This window comes from Curcuma longa, chromosome 2, assembly GCF_044706935.1.
Source record: "Curcuma longa cultivar G26 ecotype Majalengka, Jawa Barat chromosome 2, ITB_CL_G26_1.1, whole genome shotgun sequence".
Lineage (NCBI taxonomy): Eukaryota > Viridiplantae > Streptophyta > Magnoliopsida > Zingiberales > Zingiberaceae > Curcuma > Curcuma longa.
This window is the reverse complement of record NC_133862.1, coordinates 16,484,960-16,512,738: the sequence shown is the minus strand read 5'-3', so window position 1 is coordinate 16,512,738 and position 27,779 is coordinate 16,484,960. Positions and strand designations below refer to the sequence as shown.

At 35.9% G+C, this 27,779-nt stretch overlaps 1 protein-coding gene across 1 annotated transcript; it reads right to left on the bottom strand.

The window, feature by feature from the left end:
• Window positions 1–294: 294 nt before the first annotated feature.
• On the bottom strand, window positions 295–26,032 carry LOC141821721 (tRNA dimethylallyltransferase 2-like). The gene is made up of 11 exons (XM_074709066.1): window positions 25,628–26,032; window positions 6,145–6,161; window positions 5,948–6,062; window positions 5,784–5,852; window positions 5,614–5,686; window positions 5,416–5,510; window positions 2,787–2,861; window positions 2,176–2,538; window positions 1,985–2,060; window positions 1,744–1,907; window positions 295–555 (listed from the first exon to the last, which is right to left on the bottom strand). Exons 1-11 carry the CDS (start codon window positions 26,030–26,032, stop codon window positions 295–297), a joined length of 1,713 nt encoding a protein of 570 aa, XP_074565167.1.
• Window positions 26,033–27,779: the final 1,747 nt, after the last annotated feature.

Here is a 27,779-nt window from a genome sequence, read left to right as displayed (position 1 = left end):
AATCAGGTAGAGGTGGTGCATGATACTAATGCGTATAATAACTACCAGTCTATGCCCAGTAAGAAACAGTATATCAAGACAAAGAAATTACTACACATCTATTATAAGGCAAGTAAACAAGTAGCAAGTCAAAAGGACATACAGCCTGATATACACATGAAACAAGTATTAATTTACCAAGACATATATAAAAGCATACAATTATTACTAGTTAGAGCAATACTATACATATCAAATGACATATCTAAAGAGAAGAGTCGAGATACTCGCATATGAAGGGATTCTTCGAAGAACTCAGCTTCGAAGTTGGCCCACGTCATCCGATTTAAATGTCTTCAAGTGTTCTGCATGTTCTTCCTGAGTCCTAGAATAAATGAGGATATCGTCAATAAAGACGATCACAAACTTATCCAGATAGGCTTTGCACACTCTGTTCATCAGGTCCATGAAAGTGGCTGGAGAGTTCGTCACGTCGAAGGGCATGACTATGAACTCATAATGTCCGTATCTGGTCTTGAAAGCTGTCTTGGGGATGTCACCTTCCTTAACTTTCACCTGATGATATCCCGATCTCAAGTATATTTTTTAGAACACTGTTTCTCCCTTTTACTGATCGAACAAGTCGTCAATTCTTGGTAAGGGATACTTGTTCTTAATGGTGAGACTTGGTTTAAGGCTCAGTAATCTATACACAAGCGCATAAATCCGTCTTTCTTTTTCATAAACAACATGGGAGCTCCCCAAGGTGAGTGACTAAGGCGTATGAAGCCCTTATTGAGTAGCACCTGTGTTGTTCCTGAAGTTCTTTTAATTCTGCTGGAGCCATATGGTATGGTGCTTTTGAGATAGGGCTAGTACTTGGAATGAGGTCTATCTCAAACTCTATTTCCCTGTCTGGTGCTAAGCCTGGTAACTCGTCAGGGAAGACTGCTGAGTAGTCACAAACCACTCGGACCTCTTCTAACTTTTGGTCCTTCTCTAATTCGGTATTGACTACATGTGCTATTCCATTCTTCATAGATTTTGCAACATTTGCTTGCAAAATGAACAGAAATTCCAGGGTTGTGGTTCTTAAATGATCCTGGAACACCATTTTCCACATAATTTTTATTCCCTCTAGAACTTATCTATTCTTTATATCAAACTCATAAATACTTGGAGGAATCATTATTCTATAAACCTAACTAATACTAATTCCTATTATATTCTTGTTCTATTCAAATTCATGAGAATAAATACTCTTAAGCATCAATTGATTCACATCTAATCAAAAGGTACATAAAAGAAATCAAATAACAATCAAATGGCCAATTGCGAACTTCAATCGACTAACAAATGGTGAATCCTAACTATCTGAGATGGACTACACAGAACTTGTCTCATCATTAGATTCTTAATACATTATCACCAGTAATATGCAAACATTTAAACTAATCTAAATAATTTTAAGTATAGATGCATTGAGTTCACATTGTCACACCTGATTGATTGAATTGGTCTAATTATAAAATTTATTGACCATCATTGGGAACTCCAAATTAGTATCTTAAAATATATAATTAGCAATTAGAAAAAGCATTAACATTCTTTAGATAGTTTCAGGAAAATGAAATACTTCCTGAACCTAGAAATGGAGAAAGACCATAATAGAGCTCATATTGGCTCCTCAAGCAAGTCCACTAACACTTGACATCCTAGTATCAGAAAGATTAACCATATAATTGAAGAGCCAGGTAGACTGACCTCACATATATATTGGGTCCACAAGTCCCTTGAAACTGGATTCTTTTGCTGGAAATGACCTAGCTTTTTATCATTGGTCAAAGAACTTGGTTCCTCCAAAAAGTTTCTCACAATCTTTACACAAGGTTCAACTACTGTTGTCTGCCATAGATCACCTGAGTTGCCTGTAGGTGCACACATGTTACATATAAGCAAAGATGTTTGAGTTCATTAAATGAGCAAGTGGGATCACGGTGCAGACAGGTAAAAGCTTCTGTTGCATCAACATAGTGAAAGTTCCATCCAAAAACTGACTTCAATTGATTAAGCCGTCGTTTCTGAGATAAAAGAATTGCAGCTTAAGTATGTATGATGATCAATTTCTATGTTCTTTTTGAAAATATATAACCATGAGTTTCACCATTACGAGATGGTACAAGAAAACAAGTTTACTTGGCGGTGAACAAGTTTGCGTGTATTGGATTTTAGCTTCTCTATGGCTTCAGCTAACATGTTTTTCAGCCTGGCACCATTCGTATCCACAATCTCTGAGAAATATGGCCATTGGACCTCAGTTGACTCTTTAATGGAGAAGTAGCTCTTAAAAAACATCTCAAATTCACGGACACCAATAGCCTGATATAAGCCTTTGGTATAATCTGTGTTTTGATTGTAGATACCACAGACTTCATTCAGCAGTCCAGAATCAAGCATGGAGTCAACTCTTTGTTCCACATATCTATCCAGTATAGGCAGGGAAACATCCACCCATACAAAACAACAATTATATCTAAAATTATCAGAGCGTCCCCACTTCTGCAATGCCACAAGAAAAATTCAAAGTTCAACCATTAACGATCCACTGTTCCATTGCAACTTAGTTTATTTTCAAATATTTGCAATAATAAAGATGCTTTGCTAAAATTAATAAAAATAAAATAAAATTAATAGCAGAAGATGCAACCAGACACAGTACACTGCATATGCATCAAAGTGCAGAATGTCACAGAAGCAATGGAGCAAAAACAACAGTGGGAATTTGTGTTTCCCAATTTGTTGTATACCTCCGCATTCTCTCCCTGAAAAAGATTACTAGGTAGGACACCTAAGCTTTCATACAAGTCCAAATAACGTTTTATCTGCACAAATCATAAAAACATTAATAAGAGACAAATTTAGAAATTAAAACTAACATATAAATACATGAGAAAAACTAATAGTCATGAAAAATGGGTACTTTGATATTTTCACATCAAGGATGATTTATACAGACAAACACAAGGAAAATCATGCCCCATGCGCAAGATGGGCAATTTCAACACTCATTAAAGAACACATACAAGTTTTGTTCAACAAAAAATGGGGAAAAACACAAACATAGAAAGGAAGATAAACATCATAGTCGGTTATTTTTATTATATACAGAAAGAATAACATCTAGATGTTAATTAACACAAAACAGCAAAAAAAGGTTGAAGCCAACAAACAAAAACAGCATTACAGGATAACAATTAAGGATTTAAGATGCATGAGTGGACTGCATCTGATTAAATGTATTGCCAAACCATAAAGGGAAAGTAGTAGTTGTTCTATGAATTATTACTCAGTTTTCGAATGCAATCTGACATGAACTATGTTGACGGTTAGACAGTTTGTGGACAATCTACACCACACAGCTGCCCTACAATAAATGCAGCTACCCAATAGAGAAGCCCTTCAAGTCATAACAGTCCATACTGAATGTGCTCACATTCAGAAGCAAACGATATAATTATCTTATGTACAAAGGAAGAGATTTCCAATAAAACATAAGCATCTGTCTCAAACCTCTCTTGCAACATGGTAGTAGAACCATGATAAGCAATTCCTTGCAAGGGTCTGTCTGCTTCCTACACCAATTCTGCTACTTCTAATTGGTTCTAGCTCTGTTTATTTCAAGGGATGAAAAAAATGAAGGGATGGATAAGTATGGTTAGATGGATAAATAGATGGACAGATATTGTTCAATTTATTCTTTCACTTGTTTCCTCTAAGGATGTAAAATAGTGGGATGAATGATCATTTGGGCCGAATGGCATGTCTGAATTAGCTAACTTGGCCAGCATACCCGACCCAACCAATCACAAGACCTTGCTCTGCAGGACCAACCTGCCTAACCCATCTGGCATATCTAGCCCGCACAGTAAGTTTAACACGTATGAACAGTTCTACCCACTCAGGCTATCCAACCTACCTAGCCCGCCCCTAGCCTGCCCACCTACTCAACCCCTAGCTTGCCTAGCCTAATTAGACCGTTAAACAAATCAACCCACCTAGCCTATTGGGCATACTCATTCTATCAAAATTGTCTGGCCTGTTGAGTTTGTTCAAATTGTCTGACCCGCTCAATCCTCCTAAACTATCTAGCTCATTCAACCCACTCAAGTCGTTCAACCCACATGGTCTACCCAAACTGTCCAATCAACTTAGTCAATTCAAACCGTTTAGGTGACTTGAAACATATCACTTGTAAGTCTAGCATTTGCAAAGGCACTAGGGCTTCATAGTCATTGGAGATATTATTTTGTAATGAGTCATGGATGGGTGTTATTTGGTAAGGAGTCAAAGGCATGAGTATTTTGTTAAGTGATTTGGTTTTCACCAGATTTGGTCAAAACCAAATGGTGGATGAAAGGGATCCTCTCATACCTTTCTAAGGTTTCCGTGCGAATAAATAGAAACAAGGATAGAACATATTAAAAAGTTATCTTCTCTATTATCCATCCTCTTAGTTTTCCATCTGTGTAACCTAGCCCTAACACTGGCTACACCTCACTTCATCCACATAACATGCCTCTAGTTCACTCTATGAGATGCTTCAAAGCCCTACCAAATTCAACCTCTCTGGTCTAGTGCTTCAACTACGAGCCAAATGCAAACACAATAATTGCCTCAAATGCCCCCAACATGCACCAATTATTATCACTACAGCTCTAGGTGCAAGCTCTGATCCAAGCTTTGAATACTCGAGATAACCATTCCCATCACTTTGTAGGTGTTCCATAGCTCGAAGCAAATTAATGCTAAGTAACTTCCCAACTCAACTTCTTTTGATATAGCAACATAAGAGACTCACCTTCACCAACAAAAAGTTTCTTAGTTTTTTTCCTCCTCCCTCTACTTCTTGACCAATCCCATTACCAAAGAAGGCAACTAACTTTTCATCTTCAGCCTGAAGCCTTCCTTCGTTCTAAAGCCATCTTTTGCTTCCATCATTTAGGTTTTCTCTCTCTAAATGTGCCTTAGTCACAAAGGAGATACATTTTTTATCTGAAAGAGGCTTCTACATCATGTTGTTCCACCGTGCCACAATCCGTTGTCACTTCCACAGAATCCACATTGAGCTGCTGAACTAAAAATTTCACAAGTTGCTAAGTAGTGAGAAATTTTCTCTCAGCATTTTCAGCGAGTCCTCTCTCAATTTTTCTGGATAAGATTTGGAAGTTTATAATATTTTTGGTTCTAATAAATTTTTCTTTAAAATTTGTTATATTGCAAGTATCTCAGAAAACACCAAAGGCGTAAATGATCATCAACATTGTTTTCAAGTATATGTATCTGAATGAACTATCAAACGATCAACATGGGAAAGCAATACTTAGAAAAAAAAGTGAATGGAGGCGAAAAAAAGAAAATTGCTAATCAGGGATTTACTTTTCTGATGTCATTTGGATGGATCCGGTTTGCAGCAACTGGATCAACCTCCTTCAGCCGCTCAAAGCTAGCAATTTCATCAACTCCACAGTTTTCTGAACCGCAAAAGTTAAAACAGCAAAAAAGGGCAGTAAACATGGCAAATACGGCTTCTAAAAGGATTCGCAACACAGAACAAATGAAGCTATCTCATAGCACCTCGAAGTTCATCCAGTGAGCATGCAGCCACATCTTCCACTAGATCATCCACAAGGAATGGACTCACAAGAGCCTATCAAACAGAAACAATATTTAGAAGAAACTAGACTTAGAATATTTTGTATCCCCAATCGAATGCTAAGATGAACAATTTTCTAAAATTAACGTACCTGGATGTAGTAATTCGTACCCCCAACGACAACCGGGAGGCCCTCACGTGACAGAACGTCATCTATTATCTTTGTACCAAAAAACAAGCTAATAAAAGACAAGAATCTACGTAATATGTTGCATAAAGCGCATATAAAAAGACTATAAATATCTCAGGACTTACTGGAATCGCGAGATCACGGAAATCTCTGGAAGTGAACCCAACAGATGGATCAATACAATTAGTGCTAAGGGAATAGCAGTGGATAAAGAGAAGGTTAAGGCTATTCGTGGATGGCCTACACCAAAAACCATAACAGAGGTACGTAGCTTTCATGGGTTGGCTAGTTTCTATAGGAGGTTTGTTAAAAATTTCAGTACTTTAGCTGCACCCTTGACTAAAATTGTTAAAAAGAATGTTGGTGTTTCTAAGTTGCATCCACGAGGCGATGGTCCATTTCAAGTCATAAACTCATTTACTGAATGTCCACAATACGATTTATAGCATGAGAGAATTTGTGATTCGATCATAACTAGTGAGCATCTCTATATGTACAATTATGAATATATTGAAATTATCCCTAGTCTAGGAATTGATGAGCACAGACGCCATTGATTCTGTTGAGACTAGCACGTTTTGAACTCCTTGGTTAACCAAACAGCTGATCTCGTTGGTTGGAGACATTAAAGGTAACCAATTCATTGGAGTGACCTGCCTTACGACTCATATGATTTTAAATATATGTCAATGAAGATGTCAGTGTAGCTTAAGTGCGAGTTTCCTTTGACTTACAGTATTCATGTCACCTTGGTCATGGAGGATTATACTTTGATATCTTGAGCAAACATCTCCGAGAAGGTGTGGACCCAGATGATTGAGTATAAGTCGAAGTGCCCAAAAGTATTTGAATAGTCCACATAGGATTTATCGTTCCTTAAAAATGAGACATATAACCCTATGACCACTTGTTAGGATTATTACTGAAAGTCTTTGGCTAAAGCATTACATATCAAGAGTATGACACTCTTGGACACATGTACAAGTAATTTCAATCCACAGAACAAGAAAGCTAGCTTGGGCTAGGTGTGACGTACTCAGCCTAGTGAGAACTAACACACATAGACCATGTCCTGAACCAAGTCGGTATAAGATGGTGAAAGGAATGAGGCACGTCTCATTGTAGCTACTGAAGGTAGGAATATTCTGGAACCAATCATTGATTTTTCGATCAATTGAGGATTATGATGTACTACTAGGTGCCACTTATGATCATTCTGTAATTAATGGTTAATTATGGACGATCAACATAACCGAGAACCTATTGGGTCACACACACTACAAGTTCTCCGAATGATTTAAAATGAATTTGAGAATTGGATTCTCAAAATGAGAAATAAAGTCTAGTTGGACTGGACAAAGGAGAAAATGATGAAATTCATCTCATGAAGATAAAATGAATGAAACCGATTTCGTTCAAATTGAAGGTCGTTTGGTTATTGAATCAAATAATTTAGTTTTGAACTAAATTGAACCAACTTAGTTTGATGATGGAAGATATCTTGGCAAAATGAAAGAGATGAGGAGTTTCGTTTTGTGAAGATAAAATGAACAAAACTAATTTGGATCAAATTAGAGGTCATTTGGTTAGTGAACCAAACTTAGAGTCTCTAAAAAGCTCACAAGAAGGAACCAATCTCAATACTGAAGAAATTGAGGAGAGTCTAGAACAAGGGGGAGAAAATGAACTTCCGTCTCAATTAACCAACAATAGTGGATCAAGAGAAACTGAACATCTACCCTCCTCTTCTGTACCACTAAGGAGGTCAACAAAAATAAGGTATCCTCCATCTGAATGGATTAATCGTAGAACATACTATCATTCTAGCATGTTATGTCATCCTATCTCTGATTATTATACCACTAATAATATCTTGTCAAGTCACCAAGCATTCTTGAGTGGCATAGATAAAGCACAGGAATCTAGAACATATGAGAAAACAAAAGAACAGCAATCTTGGAAAAAGGAAATGGAAGAAGAAATCAATGCCTTAGAAAAGAATGACACCTGGGAGATCACCAATTTACCTAAAGGGAAGAAACCTGTAGGGTGCAAATGGGTATACAAGATCAAACACAAAAGTGATGGTACCATTGAACGACACAAAGCGAGACTAGTAGCCAAAGGATACACTCAAACCTATGGAATTGATTATAAAGAGACATTTGCACCCGTAGCCAAGATGAACACCATCCAAGTCTTACTTGCCCTTGCAATAAATATGGATTGGCCACTTTATCAAATGGATGTTGCTAATGCTTTTCTGCAGGGATAACTAGAAGAAGAAGTCTATATGGAAATTTCATAAGGAATTCAAAAAAGATATGAAGGGAAGGTATGCAAACTGAACAAGGCCATATATGGCCTCAAACAATCTCCAAGGGCATTGGTATGCTAAACTTAGCTCAGCTCTTTTAAGCTATAAGTTCAAAAAATGCAGTAGTAATTCCTCATTATTTGTTAAAATAGAAAATGATAAAATTGTCATCATTCTTATTTATGTAGATGATCTCATTATTATAGGAAATGATATAAATCTAATAAATGAAGTTAAATCATTTCTCAATTCTAAATTCGAGATCAAGGGATTTAGGAAAACTAAAGTACTTCCTAGGTATAGAACTAGCCTACTCTCCTAATGGGCTAGTTCTATCCCAACGAAAGTATACACTTGACCTCTTACAGGAAATTGAAAAACTTGGAGCAAAACCAGTAGATAGCCCCTACTTCACATCTAAGAAAGAAAATGATAATGACAATCCTTGGAAGAACATTCAGCAATACCAAAGGTTAGTAGGTAAATTGATTTACCTAACCATTACTCGTCCAGATATTTCATTTGCAGTAAAACAACTTAGCCAAAACATGCACGCACCAAAGAAAAGTCATTGGAAAGTAGCAGAATGAATCCTTCACTATCTGAAAAGGACACTAGGAAAAGGAATCTGGATGAGAAATAACCATAATATAGAAATTATAGGATAGTGCGATGCAGATTGGGTAGGAGATCATCAAGATAGAAGATCAACAACTGGATATTGTATGTTCGTAGGTGGAAATTTGGTATCTTGGAAAACCAAAAAATAATCTATTGTGTCAAGATCCAGTGCTGAGGTAGAATACAGAGCAATGGCAGCAGCCACAAGTGAACTCATATGGCTGAAGGCCTTAGTTGAAGAATTGGGTTTTCCAGTTAATTCCCCAATCGGCTTATATTGTGACAATCAGTCAGCCATTCATATTGCAACAAATCCAGTGTTCCATGAAAGGACTAAGCACATTGAAGTAGATTGTCACTTCATCAGAGAAAAAATTGAAGAAAAGATCATCATAGCTCATCTTATCAATGGACAAGATTAACTAGCTGATATCTTTACCAAAGTAACCACTGCTCAACATATGAAGGACATCCTTAACAAGCTATGATGTGGACCAAGGAGGGGATACAAGCTTACAAGACAAAGCCAAGGAGGAAGAGGCATTGAAGGGAATGGGAGGACCCATGACAAGATCCAAGACTAAGAGAATGAAGCAAGCTTTGGAAGGCTTAATAATGGAGCTCAAGGAAAAGGAGGATCAATGCACAATGGAGGCAACAATTAAATGGATCACATTCCTTCAACTTAAAAGTGAAATTGAGCCAACATGAAGACAAAACTTGAAGGCCCAAATCTACATGATCCAAGATGCATTCAAGGGCTACAAGTGTCCAATTTTCGTAGATATTTTTGGGAGAATTTTATGAAGTGACTTTTGATGTCTTTTGGTGGATTTTTAATGCTTTTTGGGAGTTCCTAAGCTAGTATTAGGGAATTGTGGGAAATAAATGTCATGCATGCATGCATGATAATGATGCTTAATTAGTGCCTAGTGGGTCTTACTGGATATTAAAAGCTTAGTCGGAAGTGTGGTAGAGGTTAATGTTTCAACCTCCACTAAGTCTATATATAGGAGAACTCTTGTATGACTAAGGCATGTTGAGTTTGAATGAAATCAGAGTTTTCTCTATTGTGAGAGCTTCCTTTGGTTCTTAGGCAAATAACTAATCTTGATCTTATCAAGGCAACTTGTGGCGATCAAAACCCCCATGACTTATCACTCACCTTCTCATCTTTCTTGAGTGTGGCGTCAATGCCCCCACGGGCGGGGTTAGCTGGTCAGGGCATGGGTGCTTGCAGCATGAGGTGGGCGGTTCGAGGGCTCATGGTTGCATTTGCGATAACATCAATCTGTGCCATGTTTCCAAATCCCTCGGCCACCACGCCCTGGTCAGTCCCGCATTCACCGTGATTTACCTCTCCACAGATGGTCGGGGGGCCGATCATGTGGGGCCGCTAGGTTGGCGGATTCCAACCTTTTGCAGCTTGAGTGTTGCGTCAATATCCTTCCCTACATCTGAATATCAAGGCGATCCATTCCAAGGTGCTTATCAAGCTAGGTGCCATTGACATGTATGCACCTAACTTGAGGGGGAGTGTTAAAGTTCAAGGTGTCAAATAATTAAATATGAAGTCAAATCTAGTTTATCATGCAAGAAGATAAAGCAATAAGGAGGATCCTTTAATTCATCATGAAGTGCATTAAATGCATTAAATGCTAGAATATTCAAAAAGATTAAATGCATTAATGTATTAATGCATTAAATGCTCCAAACCATGAACGTTGGAGCCACAACATTCAAGAGGCTCATGTAACACATTATAAAATCACTTTGTATATTTACTTTCAAAATAATGAAAAAAGGCTTCATGTTTTCTCCTCTTTCTTGCAACAAGCTTTTTATAGGTTCTCCTCCATTTTGTAATAAGCTTTGAAGTTAATACCAAAGCTAAATTTCAACACTTTGAACCGGGAGATTGAGTTTGGGTTCATATGAGAAAGGAAAAATTTTCTGCTAAACATCTTTCTAAGTTGCATCCACGAGGCGATGGACCATTTGAAGTCATTGCTCAAATCAATGATAATGCCTACAAGATTGACTTACCAGGTGACTATAATGTGAGTACTACTTTTAATGTTTCTGATCTTTCTCCCTTTGATGTAGGTGATCAAGATTTGTGGATGAATCCTTTTGAGGAGAGGGGGAATGATGGAGTCAAACCAAGTGAACAAGTTGTCCAACAAGCTAATATGAATCATATTTAACTCACTCTAGATGTTGTTGATGATCATGATCCATTATACATCAATGGAGGCCCAATTACAAGAGCTAAGGCTAAGAAGATGAAGGAAGCACTTAATGTGCTAATTAAAGATGCGAAAGCCAAAGTTACAATTGAAGAAGGTTTGACCAAGAGCAAGTCATGTGGCTTAGTCAACTTAATTCAAGCCTTGGATGGGCTTAAGTAGTCACTTAGTCTCATATTTATATAGTAGAGATATGTAGGCTCAATTTCTTGCTTTATTTGGATTGTAATGATGCCATAAGCTTAAAATGGCTAAGTAGTCTACATAGGCCTTTACTAAATAGGCTTTCTTTTGGCCTTTTAGGATTTTTAGGTTACCCTATAGCTATAAATAAAGGGGGTGACGACCACACATGTATCTTTGGCATATTTTCAATCTAAAGCATGGTGAGGCTCTCACTTGTTGGTTCTTCATTGAACTAGAACTTATCAAGGCATTTCCTCGTGGCGTTCAAAGACTTATCAACATCCATCTCAAGGTTGTGGCGTCTTTCATCTTCCTCTATATCAAGGTTGACTGTCTTAAGTATCGGGTCGAGGTTCTATTCATCTTTCTTATCGATTTAGACTTTCCTTCTTTCTTTCTTCAATTCATTGTGGGTTCTTGAGATTTTTCTCTTTGGATTCACATCAGTCACACATGTATCGTTTGGCATATTTTCAATCTAAAGCATGGTGAAGCTCTCACTTGTTGGTTCTTTATTGAACTAGACCTTATCAAGGCATCCTTTTATGACATTCAAAGACTTATCAACCTCTATACCAAGACTGTGGCGTCTTCCCTCTTCCTCTATACTAAGGTTCAGTGTTCCTAATCATTGGGTCGGTTCTTTTCATTTTTCTTATCAATTTAAACTTTCCTTCTTGCTTTCTTCAATTCATTGTGGGTTCTTGAGATTTTTCTCTCATGGGTTCACATCAATTTTAGATCGTGATACAAAGTTCCTAAGCTACTTTTGAAAAACCTTATAGGGAAAGTTGGGAACAAAGCTTTTATTTTCTACAACGTGCCATCTACAAATAGATGGACAAACTGAGGTAGTAAATCAAACTTTATTTACTTTATTACAAGCTATCATTCAAAATTATTTAAAAGGTTGGAAAGATTGTTTACCACATGTTGAATTTGCTCTATGCATTCTACTACTAATTTTTTACCTTTTGAAGTGGTATATGGGTTCAATCCCTTAACTTCGTTGGACACCTTTGCCTATCTCTGACCAAGCTAGTTTAAATTGTACAAGAAAAGTTGAGTTTGTAAGGCAACAAGGCCAAAGTTACAATTGAAGAAGATTTGATCAAAAGCAAGTCTTGTGACTTAGTCAACATAATTCAAGCGTTGGATGGGCTTATGTTTATGTAGTAGGGATATGTAGGCTCAATATATGTTTCTAGTTTTATTTTGATTGTAATGATGCTATAAGTTTAAAATGACTAAGTAGTCTACATAGGCCTTTAGTAAATGGGCTTTCTTTTGGCCTTTTAGGATTTTTTGGTCACCCTATAGCTATAAATAAAGGGGATGATGGCCACACATGTATCTTTTGGCATATTTTCAATCTAAAGCATGGTGAGGCTCTCACTTGTTGATTCATCATTGACCTAGAACTTATTAAAGCATCCCCTTGTGGCGTTCAAGGACTTATCAACTTCCATCCCAAGGTTGTGCGTCTTCCCTCTTCCTCTATACTATAGTTCAGTTTTCCTTAATATTGGATCGAGGTTCTATTCATCCTTCTTATCAATTGAGATTTTCTTTTTTTCTTTTTTCAATTCATTATGACTTCTTGAGATTTTTCTCTCATTGGTTCACATCATCAGCCCAAAGGACGTATGGGAGAAGTTGATCAAACTACACGAAGGGATATCTGACACTAAGGTATGTAAAAGAGATTTGTTACTAAATAAATTAAATAATATAATAATATAGGATGGAGAAATGGCTAGCCAACTACACACAAGGATCCACAACGTTCTACATGCTATTGGACAATACGTGAAAAATAGGGATATCATAAGGTATGCTCTAAAAGCATTCCCGAGAAACTTTTTGTGGAGATCGATGATTGATGCTTGCAAGGTTTCATGGGACCTCTCTAAAATCAAACTCGATGAATTACTTTTAGAACTTGAATTATATGAACAGACTAATACAAGCTAGATCGAGAAGGATATACCCTTGTTTGTAGGTAAACTAAGAAAGAGACAAAATTCCAAGCTTAACCACAATCAAACGAATTGGAGTTAGAAGACAACGACGAAACTACCATTGATTGGTCAACCTAGTTCGAAAATTATTCAAGAAGAAGAAGGAACTAATCAATGAGGAAATCAAGAAAATGGTCTGATTCAAGAAATCTAAATTAAGTAGAGCCATGAAATGAAGCGACCTGCTACGAGTGCAACCAGAAAGGTTATTTCAAAGATGAATGTCCAAGGTTAACAAAGGGCAAGAAACAAAGGACAAAGAAAGCTCTGAAGGCAACATGGGATGAATCTTCATCTTCGGAAGAAGAAGATGAACAAGTGACTCACCTAGCAATGATGGTATGAATCGCGTCTGAAACTCAGTTCGAGCAAGAGTCCGGATTCGAATATGAAGATGAGTCCAAGATAAGCCACACATTTGTATCCATTTCAGACGAACCCAATAATGAGGTAAACTCTCCCCTAGTTAATAAACTGTATTCTTTGATTTATGATTTAACTTGAGAACTAGCAAAATCAAATGTCCGGATCAAGTCTCTCCAAAGGGAGGTTAAAGTCCTTAAGGTGAAGACTAACCAAAGTGTTGTAGCTGAGCAAGTTCAACTTAAAACTTCAACTCAAGTCCAACAACTCAAAGGAAGAAAATTCTAATATGAAAACTCAAGTTGAAACCTTAAAGGATCATTGCATCTTGAGTTCTAAGTATACGATACTTGGGACTCAAAGGACCGTATATAATCGATGCGGACTCGAATATAAAGATAAAACATGGTTCAAATCATACCTTTTAGTAAACCAAACCAATATACAATGAGTCCAAGCATGGGAACCCAAGTCTAGCTTAACTAATCAAGTTGGTTGAGTCAATATTAGGTCCCCAAGGATCAAGCCCATTATCTGACTAAACCTTATCAGGGTGGTCATCTAAAGTGAGCCAATAGAAAATCCATCGTAATTAGATGAATTGCATGATATTACTTGATTCACTATTTTTAATGTATGCTTAGTTTATTTTTATGCTAAAGTTAGAATGGTTAGGTAGAAAAGGTTTAACCTAACTTTGATAACATAGCATCAGAAGAGATTGGAATGATAGTAGGCCAGGATAACTTGGTTGAAAGCATGTCTAGGCTGAATAATTCTACCTAGTGCAATCAGCCTAATGAAACTAATTGAAGCTACCCTAGTTCAACATGAACTAGTTAGACAAAAGTTGCCAAGAAGAATAAATATATAATTTCTTTAAAAGACTTTGTCTAAGAAGTGATCGTTGCTCGATAACCAAGAAGACCCTTATTTCGCCATGACCTGGAAGTCAATTTTAGAAATGTATATTTAACGAACTGATGAGTAAACCTGAATCTAACATAAAGTCAGGTAAACCTCTAGATTCACAATTAATATTAAATAAGATAAAATTAACAAACTATCTCATAATTAAACTTATAGGACTAACATGTTTAACAATCTAGAATTGGGTGAGATGGAACTAGGAGTTAACAAATTAATCTTTGAATCCAAAACTGAATCAACTAATTTGATCAAATAAAGGTGAATTAATCTTTTAACATTTATCCCAATTTAACTTAAACCTTAATTAATTTAAAATATATCTAATTAACCTTTTACCTTAAAACCCTTTAACCATTAATTAATTTTCTAAGTATGGTTTTATCTTTAATCTTAACTTAAAAAAATTAAATTCATCCTAACTATACTTAATATAAATTAAACCTTAACCAAACTTTAATTAATCTAAACTAAATCAAATCAATAATTTCAAATCCTAAATATTAGTTAAAATTATCTTAACTTAATCAAATCCAATTCTAATGACTCACAAAATGAAATTATGATTTAAAATTCAAAAACCCTACCGAAACAAGAGCCTAGAACGAATCCTAACACCCCGCCAAAAACCCTCGAGGCGCCCAGAAGTGCTTGGTCCACTTCTGGGTGCCCCACGCCCTGGTGGGAGTTCAGCCTAAAAATCTCACCTTTTCCAAGGTTGAGGCTCCCGAACCACCCTCGAGTGCCCAGCCTCACCATTTCTCACCACCACACAGCAGTCCTAAATGAACGATCAAGCGCCCAGATCACATCTTGGTGCCCCAAATGAGTTTTTTATAAGATTCCCAAAGCTCTCATATCCAATCCCCTCCAAACTAAATTTTTGAGCTATTTTTCCATGATTTTTTACTCTGGTCAATGTCTGAGCTGTCTAGGATCATATGTTTATATAAATAAATCAAATTCTTTATGTTAATAGATTAAAAGAAAGACCACTGAAGTTGGTACTCTTAGTACTGATCTTAGGCTTCTAATAGAGGAACTTAGGATTATGTTTGTGATTGCATCATATACATCTCTGCATTCTAGATATCTCTTTAAGTCATTTTGTTTGAGATCATGCATACCCACCATAGAGGTTATTGATTACTATTATTTAGGTAACCTATTTATTGTACTAGCTTGGTTAACATAGGTTTGTGTGCTAAGCTGTATAATAACTTAGTTAAGGTCGATGACCTTGCCTATACCACTAGAGTTGGAGATATGAACTATACACTTTCTCAAGCGATCATTACGGAGAATTTAGGGCTTAGGCATTTATCATCCACATTCTTATGCTACCCTCCTAGGGACTTATCATTTGGTGATCTCTACTCCCATATCACACTTGATAAGATGCACTCGTATTTTTTTGGGAGGAGAAGGCCCCTACAATGACCCAGTTTCATTCTTATTTCTTGTAAAGAGTCTTAGTAACATGCATTTTACCTTTGACTACTAGGGATGTTGTTGTGATGTGACCATTTCATTCATTTTTACTATATACACTTTGTCATTAGTTAGATATAGACATCAATTTACATCTATTTCATACCATTTATTTACTTAGCATCAACAGTAGTAGGAGGGTATATATATCATATTATCATATCCTGACCTCACTGCTAGCCTCTCTTGAATTTGATGTTTTCATGTTAGGTGTTAGAAACTTCTCTTTAACTGGAATACATATAGATATTGATGTAATTTAGCTTTGGTATTAACTTTAAAGCTTGTTACAAAATGGAGGAGAACCAATGAAAAGCTTGTTGCAAGAAAGAGGAGAAAACATGAAGCCTTTTATTCATTATCTTGAAAGTAACCATACAAGGTGGTTTTATAGTGTTACATGAGAGCCTCTTGAACGTTGTGGACACATGAACGTTGGAGCATGCTCCAACATTCATGTTTTTGAATGTTGGAGCATTTAATGCATCTAATGCATTAAATGCACTTAATCTTTTTGGATATAGAAGGAGCATTTCATCATGATGAATTGAAGGATCCTCCTTGTTGCTTTGTCTTCTTGCATGATAAACTAGATTTGACTTAATCTTTAATTATTTGACTCCTTGAACTTTAACAAATATGGGATCATGTCTTGGAGAGGAGGAACCAGCCTCAGCCTGACCAAGCACCAGCAGAGGAAAAGGAGATGCCTAATCTTGACCTTGTAGATCTCCTTCAGCTTCCTGCAACTCCTACTCATCTCACTTTAGAGCAGAGGGTGATTAAACTTGAGGAGATAGCTATCAGTATTCAAGTCTCAGTCACTAGTCTTTAGGAGTTAGTCACCATTTATCAGTAGACTATGACTAGTGAGCACCAGAGAATGGAGGAGCAACATTAGGCTTGACATCTTTAGATGATGGAGATGCTCAAATCTTGGAGCATGAGTCATCCTCTTCCACCCCCAGTAGATCAATAACTCTTAGCATTCGAGAGACACTCATTTAGTACAAGTTTTGTACTTGACTATGGTGGACTTCTTGCACTAGACTATAGTTGACCTAATATTACTAATATTGATCTTTTGTATTAATTTAGCACTAATCTAATTGAGTTTTCTAAACTTAAGAAGACAACTAGGAATGTGTTCAACCGAGTACGATATTTTTAAATCATTGCACTTATGGTTTTCAAAAACTTATGTTTTTCAGAACTTATATTTTTCAAAACCTATATTGTTTAATGGACTTAGCTAGGTCTTTCTATAGAAAGCATGAACCTATAGTCTTAGAGAATCAACATCTCACAAGTATATTAGAGTTACCTTGTCTGTTGAGACACTTAGAAAGGTGTGAGATATTTAGAGTCAAACTTGGATTTCAGATGCTTATGTCAGTACATCATCAAAAATCTAAGCTAAAAATATAACTTAATATTGATCAAATTAAGTAATCATTCATAGTACATGACTGGTTTGAAACCTAGACTTAATTGACTACCTTTGAAAATTCTTATCTTCTAATAATCAACTAATAACAAAAATTAGATATTTTAGCAAGGATAATTTTATAGATGATTTATTTTTAAATAATTTATTTTCAAAGTTAGTCATTTTTTATTTCAAATTATGCATGCTTGGACTCTACGATCCTTTTAAGCATTCAAGTTCTTCATTATCCAAATCATTTTGTCTAAATTGTGTTATCAATTATATTGTTCTTTTTTTAACACATTCTTGAAAGGTTATGTGTAGTATTTCAAACTTTTGGCTTGTTTCCCTTTCAAAACCTTAGAAAAAAATTTATCTCACAATTTCCTTTCCACCTTAACACTTTCTCCCTACTAAATTCAATTGTTTTAATTTTGTCAATGGGGAAGAGTTTAGGAAAAAATTAAGTGTTTTTCTAAGTGTTTTTAAAGTTAAGCATTTTTAAAGCTAAAAGTTTTTAATGCCAAGTATTTTTCAAAAGTCAAGTGAAAAGTCTCGTTAAGTTTAGGGGGAGAGATTAAGAGTATTTTTGATAACTTATAATTGAACCCCTTAAATTAACTCCAGGGAGAGAGATTAAGTTAAGTGCAAGCATTATTTTTAAAAACCAGTTGTTGAAAAAGTTTTTGAAGATAGACTTTATTGCAAATGTATTATGATGCTAAGTGCTTTTGAAATGGTTTCAATATGTTTTATATTTAAATTTGAACTAAGTTGTCATAGTCAAAAGGGGGAGACTGTTGGTGTAGAAAGCACCAGATAATCGAACCTACATTTTGATAATGGTAAAGGGTTCAAAGTTAAGATTATGTTGTGACCTAATGAGCTTAATTAGGCGTGTAGGGAGCATAACCAGAAAAGTCCTAGCTGGAGACTAGGCAAAGAAGTCTTGGTTGCAAGGACTAGGCAAACATCTTAACAGATCAAGGACATTAGGTGGAGGGACTTGATGGGGTCTGGAGGACCAAGATCGTGTTGGACTAGAGATTGGGGGTCAAGGATCATTGGCTAAGCAGGAAGCCTAAATAAGGTCTGGAGGACCAAGATTTGGCACGAAATAAACTCTCTTGAGATTAGTGGGTGAGGACACGTTTCCTTTGAAAGGAACAGTAGATGTCGATTTGACTCAGAGTTTCATTAAAAATCTAAAAGTAGACTAGATAGTTGTAAGACTATCACCACTTAAACTTATATACAATGTTTATTGTGTTCACTATATAATGCAGGAACCTAAATTAGAAGTTGACTGGAATCATCGATTATGAGCACCCAAATCAAGCTTTAGGCCTCCAGATTATTCCAAGCATCCAGACCAACTCTAGGTGCTTAGAAAGGCTAAGTTTCAACGTTGAAGATGAGGTGACGCACTTCCATTTGTCATGCACGTAATCATCCAGGAGCCCAAAAGGGATCTAGACGCTCGGGCAAAGATAAGTCGCATCCAGCGAAGTCTAATCCAATAGTTGCCATGTTGGTATTCCAAGCACTTGAAAGTGATCTAGGACTAGGAGCCTAGGAGTGGCTAACTCATTGAGGTGTCGGGCTAAGGTGGAAACGACTTGAAGGCACTCCAAGCACTCGGATTACCTTATAAAAGAAGGGTTGGACTAGTGCAGTAAAGAAGTTCAATGATTGATCAGGTACATGCTACTCTCCTGCTTCGAGTTTCAAGATGCCTTATTCAAACTCCAACAATACCACAATTCTGCGACACCACTTCGAGCTCCCACAAGCCTAGGCTTAGGTAACACTGAGTTGTTGTTAGTTATATCATTATCTCATTTCTTTGCGCTTAATGTCTAAGGGTCAATAAGGTTGTTGTCGAACCCTTCACTTGTAAAAAAAACAAACCTCCTTTTCTTTCGAAAGAGAAGTGATTAGTGATTGCCCACCGAAGCAGTCAAACTAACTGAGGGCCTTGGAGTAGTAGCCAAGTAGCTATGAATGAAGTTAAAAAAATTGTGTACTTGTGTGTTATTTATATTTCTACTGCTTTACTCTATGTTTCAAATGATTTTCAACTCACACGATGTGAAAATTAATGCCGGATTTAGCTTAAAATTTTTAGCATCTATCGGAAGCCTCACGATGTTAGGCCCATGTTTTGGAAATTAGGGTGGTAAAGTCTCCCAAGAGTCTATTATCATTGTCAACGTTCATTGTGTCCTACAAAAAATCAATGGATATTAGTGAAATAAAGGAAATTACTAGTAAAGAAAAATTCAGATTAACCAAATTGCAATAGAATCAATATTGATCTTGACACAGTCGTTCGCAACGACGTCAAAAATTAGATGTATGAAAATCACAAGTGCATGGCTGTGGTCAAGTAATACAAAGATCAATCTCACAGGGATTGTAAAGTCGAGTACCAGTCGAACATGAAGTATGTTATCAGACGACTCTAGGATTTCAGTTTCGCTACAATAACTGCTCACATCCTAAATACTATTTACTTTCTTACCTCAATATTTATAAGCATGCAGGTGGTCTATCCTGAGATACCGATATAGACTTTTAGAATAATACTAGTGTGGCTATCCAAACACAACGTCTACTTTCAAGGCAACCTTACTAGAGCTACTGCTTTCTCATGGAGGCTTCTATCACGATGCCCCATGCTCCTTTAGATGTCATCCCCTACTTTGTGATGCCAATCAGGATAAACCTATTAAGCTCTGTGATAGCCAATAGTGTCCTCATGAGGTTTTGGCCTATTTTTTGAACAACCCCTCATATCTCGATTTTTATGGGTCGGAGATTTGAGTTCATCTTTCAGTGTTTCTCCATATCCTATAGGATATCAAGATGCATGATTAGTGTCAAAATCATGTTTGTGCAATAAAGCTGGTTTCATGGATAAATATATAAATAAGCATAAAAGATGAAAGCCAAACATACATCGAGCTACTATCTCATCCTAGAATCTAGAGAACTACTTCATGGAGATGGAGTTACAACCAAACGACAAAGAGGAAAATATCCTACAACTCAAATCAAAGAGAAAAGAGAAGAGGAAGCTTAGTTGTGTTGTTGCCGATGTATCTGAAAGAATCTCCAAGCTCTAAGGAGGATGAAACATTGACAACTCCTTGGAAATGACCCTCCTATGGTTCCTTATCACAGGAAAACATCTCCTCCCATGATCATGAGGCTTCTAGTGATTTTTATAGCCCTCCAAACTGACCAATCTTGATAAAGCTTAAAAAAATAGTAGGGTGTCGCCTGCGGGTCAATGGGCACATGTGCCTGGTGGCAAGGTCGTGGCATGTTAGGTCATAACCAAGGCGGCCTTCGAGTGAATGGGGCATGAGGCATGCTAAGCTGTACAATTTCCTCGGCTATTTAGTTTTATGTATAACTCCAATTGGAGGAACATGCTCGTGTCATGGGATACGGCCAGAGCATGTTCCTCGCTGTTTTGCTCCAATGAAGCTCTGATTTCATGTCCTATCAATCAAAAAGCATAAAGAGTAGTTCTCCGAGCTAAAAGAATATAATCAATGCAAAAGAGAAAAGAATATGCAAAGTATGCTCGTGTAACGAAATAAAATACATGCAAAATAATGGTAAATATTCTATATAAAACAGGCACATCATCAGCTGGGAGCTGAACATCTAATTAAGGTACACATGAGTAAATTTATATCTTATATCATGCTCATTACATATAACAAATGCAGGGAAGCTAATATTGACGGATTTAGGCAAACAGAAGGGAGTTCAGGTGACTAGCTGGGGATAATGCCTGGCTGATAGAGTTGAGGTTGAGCAAGTGACTGGAGCAAGGAGTGGGTGATCGCATCCTCTGAGCAACCGAGAATGCTCCTAGGTTACTGGTAGAAGACTAGATCCAATGATTTGAGTGAAACAGTCAAGATAAGATTTGACCAAGCTCCAAGCAATTGGAGGTGTTCCAATTGATTGGAGACCACTGATGACGTTATCTATCAGATAAGAATTGCAGCCATGTAAGTAGCTTCTAGGCAACCAAGGAGGTTTTAGTCACAAGAGCTTGTCACATCAGCAACTGAAGGAGTGCTATATAAAAAGCCTTGAGGCAAAGCTTTCAAAAAAGCTTTCATCTTAGTGCTTGTGCTCCTGTGCTTGCTACGATGATGACACGTTGCAATCCTGAGCTCTAACTATGATCGACAACTCTATAGCGTACATTTATTTTATTCTTTCAGTTATCGTACAATTCTTATGTTTTGTGCTTAAGTTTTAGATTCTTTTTAAGGTTTCTCTACCTAAGAGGCTTTTTAGAAAGGAGAGAAAATAAATAAGAATCATATTATTTTTATTACTGTGCATGTTAATTTCTGCTCAAGTCTTGCATGCTTTATTTGATTGAATTGCTAACTAAGTCTTGCATGCTTTTTTATAATCAATATCTAACTATGTTTTGCATGCTTACATCATCTTACTAGTGAAATTGATGCTCATAGTTTACTTGATCAATTTTGTGCTAAGCTAGTTTCTATTTATTTTGGCTGTGCTTCTCTATTTGCTTTAAATTTTCTAATTAAGTTTCATTAATCAGCTCATAAACTTCAATTCACCCTCTCTAGCATCAAGTTCGATCCTACAAATTAGTATCAGAGGGGTTGAGCTAATAAAGCTAGAAAGGTTGGTTAGGTGCATGTCTAGGAAGGATAAGGAGTACCCTATCTGGTGCATCTAGTCAAGTGGAACTAGTCGAAGCTAACTCACCTCGTTCTAGACCAGTTAGACTAAGGGATTGTACTAAAGTTAGTCAAGTTCGAGTGCCTTATTTTGTCCTTATATTAAGAAGTAGTTGTTGTTCCAATATCAAAGAAGAGTCTCTGTGCCTCATCACGACGTTAAAGCCAAGTAAGGAACCTCTTACTTAACTTGCCCAAAGAAAAACCTAAATCTAACTTAGGATGAATTTTGCATTTTGAGTCAGATCTAATCAACTTAAAACAATCAATTAAATTTGAGCCTAGTTTGAGCCAAATCCAACCCTAACAATAACCCAACCAAGCCCTAATCTACTAAAATAATTTGTTTGCAACTTACCCAAGGTTTGTAAAAATCTTGGAGATATTTTCAAATATGTCCATGTAAGAAAGACTCAACATGACTCATACTCCTTTTTTGATGGCAATAATTTTTCTGATTGAAAGACAAGATGAAGTGCATTCTTACAAGTGACTCAAATTATTGGAAAGTCATTCAAGAAAGAGTCGACATGCCCAAAGTCTCGAAAGGTGAGTTATGCAACTTCAACTAATGGGCAAACAACACCAAGCAAGTAGCCCAATCAAATGCAAAAGCAACCACTGTCATCCTTTGTGGTCTAACTCAAGCTCAACTCGAGAAAATCAGACCATTTAAGGATGAAAAAGAGCTTTGGGGGAAGTTAAGTGTTGAAAATGAAGAGGTTGAGTTAGAACAAACCTACTAGACCGCTCTCATGGCTAAATCAGATTCATACAACTTGATAAGTCAAGTCAAACAGGAATGAATGTTGGATAGTTGATGCTCCAAATACATGATCGAATCCTGAGAAATGTTCACCTCTCTCAAGCTCAAGGAAATGGAAACTATTCGCTTCGGGAATAATAGAAAGTAAAGGTACTTGGGTCAAATAACATAGAATTAAATTCAAATTTATTTATTAAGAAAGTTCTATTTGTTGACAATTTAATTTTTAATTTAGCATTAGTCAACTATGTGACATTGGCTATAGAGTAGTGTTTCATTCTAATGAATGCATTATTAAATCCACTGAAGAACCAAAACTGACCTTACTAGGAGCTAGGAGAAACAAAGTTTATACTATTAGTTTACCATCTTCCTCACACACATGCTTCACTGTAACAAGAAAAAACTAGGCTATGTCATACTCACATTAGACAGTGACAATGGTCTAGTTAGAGGTTTACCAAAGTTAACCCAATCCAATAATCTAACTTGTGATGCATGTAAAAGGGAAAACAAACTAGATCAACTCGTAAACTAACTAACTCAAATAAAACCACTTGTATATTAGAAAGAATGTTTGAAAGCAACAAAGTCAAATAGTTAAATGATAGTCAATATTGTTTGGTAATAATAGATGAATTCTCAAAATTTACTTAGACTTATTTTTTAAAAAATAAAAAAGAAACATTAGAAAAAATAACTTAATTTATTAAATAAATAAAAAAATAAGAAGTAGTCATGGAGGAGAATTTGACAATCACACGAATGAAAATTTTTGTTTAACTAATGAGTATAAACATGAATTCTCATGTCCAATTGTTAATAGTATCCCTAGGACCAATTATGTGATGATTGATTAAGGACTCTTGTATCATATTCTATTGTTAATAAAAGCAAAGTTTGGTTATTATATTTACTTCATGTTTGTGCCAAATGACTAAATATAATAATGTTCTTGAGTAGTTGATGTGGACCAAGGAGGGGATACAAGCTTACAAGATAAAACCAAGGAGGAAGAGGCATTGAAGGGAATTGGAGGACCCATGACAAGATCCAAGACTAAGAGAATGAAGCAAGCTTTGGAAGGCTTAATAATAGAGCTCAAGGAAAATTAACAAAATGGTATTAAACTGATCTAGTTTGAAACATTGATCCTCAAATCTGGTTAAGTGATTTAGATTATGGATGGCAATATAAGTAAGATCATAACTATTAAGTACACCTATGTTTGATCTAATATAATCTCCTCCAATCAATTTGTGATTCCAAGATCTGCTGCTTCAGAAGGAAAGAAAGGAATTTCTTTTCTAACTTCAGCATGCTCATTTTAAAGGCATAGAAGAAAATCAAGGAGATGCCTCTCCTTTCCCCTACATAGTGAACTTTGCACTTAATTTCTCAAAATTAAGGAAGCCTTCCCACTCTTCTTCCCCTATTTCTTCCACTCTTATGAACAAGTTCTAAGACAATCAAGCTCTTTAGACTTACAGAAAATCTGTAAACAATTAAACATATTTTTGGTACTTTATAATAGTTACTTGTATAAATGTTAAATTTAACTGGTGGTTAACTTACTAAAAGCTTAAACTGTAAGGAAAGAAATAAATCTATAAATCTATACCATAATACATAATACTCCTTGTGTGTGGGAGGTTAGAGTGAAATAGACTGATATAAAACTAACACACGAACAAACTCAACTTAAAAAGGGATATGTATAGAATGTTAAAAGTAAAACTAGTAGGATACAAATTCCTAAACTTTGCATTATTAGGAATGGGATCGTTCATATATTTAATTTTTAACAAATGAGGTTGAGTTAAGTGGACTATAGCGAGCCCAACAAATGAGTTGGCTTAACCTAACTAAGGGTATGTTATTGACACTGTCAGGATAAAGTTGATTGGCTAACTTAGTCTAAGACATCTTTAATATAGCATTGAAGCATGAAGTCTCGTGTTTGAAACCTGCTAGGCGATAATACATCTCCATGTTAGTTAAGTTAGTCCAAGCGTTAATCTTGAGCTAATCAATAAACATAAATTCTTAAGTCTGTCAATGGGTGAGCAAACAGGGTTGCACTGGCATAAGTCACAATGTCAACTGGCTCAACTTAATGGGGATAGATTATTGAGGTAGCAATCAAATGCAAGACCTCTTGTTCAGATAGAATTTTAGAGTTGATTCATTAAGCTATTGTTGCAAAGGCTCAAGTTATGAGGAAATTTACGCCTTGAAAAATAGATATTCATAAACATTAACAACTCCAAGAGATAGAAAATGGTAGGTACATTGTGCCCATAAGAAAACTATGAGCTTTGTATTATCATCCAACTAAGAAAATACTAAAGGGCAGCGATTTCAGAATGTAGAGGATTAAATATTGGACATCGTGATTAAAGCAATGGGCTTTCAATTATTTCTTCTTTCAAAGTTCTTCAAACTTAACTAAGTTCTAGCCAAATTTGAAGACTTGGAGGTACATAACCATCAACATATGTCACCAAATGGACCAAATAAGAAATTACAAGGAATTAAATTTTTCCAGTGTTTGTCGAGTAGATATTTCTGTTAATCATGTATTGACGTCTTGGTTTTAGGAGTTGTTATTTTTCAACTGATCAAGAACCCAGCAAGACAAATATATGTAGCACCGATAAATTAAAACTTCGATACGATCAGACAAATACCTGTAGGGCGAGTTGCCACTCGTTCTGTCGCTGGAGCTCGTCGAGAACAGCCAATTGGTCCGCCTTGAGAAGCCTCCCAAATCGAGCATCGATCACGTTGTCTACCCGATGAGGCGAGAAGGAGGAGGAGGAGGAGGCCTTGGCGAACTTAAGGGCCTGGACCACCTGGATCGCTTCCGTGGACATCACCCTGTCTCTCCAGAGTGGTTTCCTCGCGCCGGCTCGTCGAATGCCGCATTGGATCCTCAGAGGAGCATGGAAGCTCCAAGCTCTTGGTCTTGCCAAGCTCAGAGGCGGAAGCCGACCTTGGAGTCGAGGGCATGGACCCACGGAGAAGGACAACATTGATAACGCCGTAGAGCGACGAGTGTTCGACCGAATGCCGCAATCCCGTTTGCGCTTCATGCGTTTATAAGATGTCCATTTCAGCAATTTTACTTTATTATAATCAATTCAATTATAATTAAGACTATAAGATATCTCCTTGAAGATTTGAAATAAGAGCGAATTAAAGTAAAATCCCTTTGCTCTTATTTATATTTAGATTCAGTCTTTATATATTTTTTTTAGGATTTGATACCTGATAACTACCTCATCTTAGTTTTAACTCTCTATAAGACTGAATTTCCATTTTTACCCTTGTTATTTACTTAGTTTTAATTAATTTTTTTCACCTATCTTCTCCCACCGATTCATCTTCCAACAACTCATCTTCTTCCTTCCCCCAACAGAAACTCTCGATTGATCTCGACCAAATCATTTGCTTGCGCCCTGAAAAACCATCGGCTCTCCTACCTTGACCACTAGCGACCTGCGGTAGCAAATGTGATAGCAGCGATTTTCTTCCCAACAAGTTGTCGTCTTCCCTTCTCCCAACGATAATCCTAGACACTTGATGCATCTCCACTTGACCAAACTGTTTGCTCGCCCTCTTAAACTATTTTGTCTCCCTTATTTCAACCACTAACAACCCACGTCAGCAAGTAAATGCGATAAGAGCAGCAAGGAGAGCAACGAGCAAGTGCGCAAAAAAAATAAACAAAGTAGATATGTTTGATTACATACAATTTTAGGTAAATTTTTTATGATAATTACTTATTGATACAAAGAATATCTAATTTGAGTCAATAGGTATTTGATTTTGTGCTTGAAAAATTCTGATTTGATTTTTGAGATATAAAGAAATTATATTTTAAAGTTAATAATAGTGACTTTTGTTTGAAGTTCATGAAATAAAAATATGATACCTAAATTGTTACAAAAGATTTTGTACCTAAAGTGAGTCAATAGATACTTATTTTAGCTCATTAAATACCCTGATTCGATTATTGGTTGTGTTATTCGTGAAATAAAATAATGATACCTAAATTGGTAGAAAAAGTGTTTAATGATAGTCAATCGATACTTGTTTTGGCCATTTAAATACAAAAATTTGATTATTTGGGGATGTTAAAAAATTTATTTAAAAGTTAAACTTAAGTGACTTATGTTTGTGACTTTCATCAATCGGTTCTTGTTGTGGTACTGATTTTACATACAATTTTAGGTAAAATTTTTATGATAATTACATAATTTTTTTTATTGGTACAAAGAGCATCTAATTTGAGTCCATAGGTATTTGATTTTGTGTCTGAAATATTTTGAATTGATTTTTGATGTTGTAAAGAAATTATACTTTGAAGTTAATAATAATGGCTTTTGTTTAGCGTTCATGATGTAAAAATATGATACCTAAATTGCTACAAAAGATTTTATATCTAATATGAGTTAATAGGTACTTATTTTGGCTCATTAAATACCCTGATTCAATTATTATTTGTGTTATTCATGAAATAAAATAATGATACCTATATTAGTGGAAAAGGTACTTAATGTTAGTCAATAGATACTTATTTTAGCCATCTAAATACCAAAGTTTGATGTTCATGATGTAAAAATATGATACCTAAATTGCTAGAAAGATTTTATATCTAATGTGAGTCAATAAGTACTCTGATTTGATTATTGTTTGAGTTATTCATGAAATAAAACAATGATACCTAAATTAGTGAGAAAAGGTACTTAATGTTAATTAATAGATATTATGTTAGTCATTTAAATATCAAAATTTAATTATTTAGGGATGCTAAAAAAATTATTTAAAAATTAATAT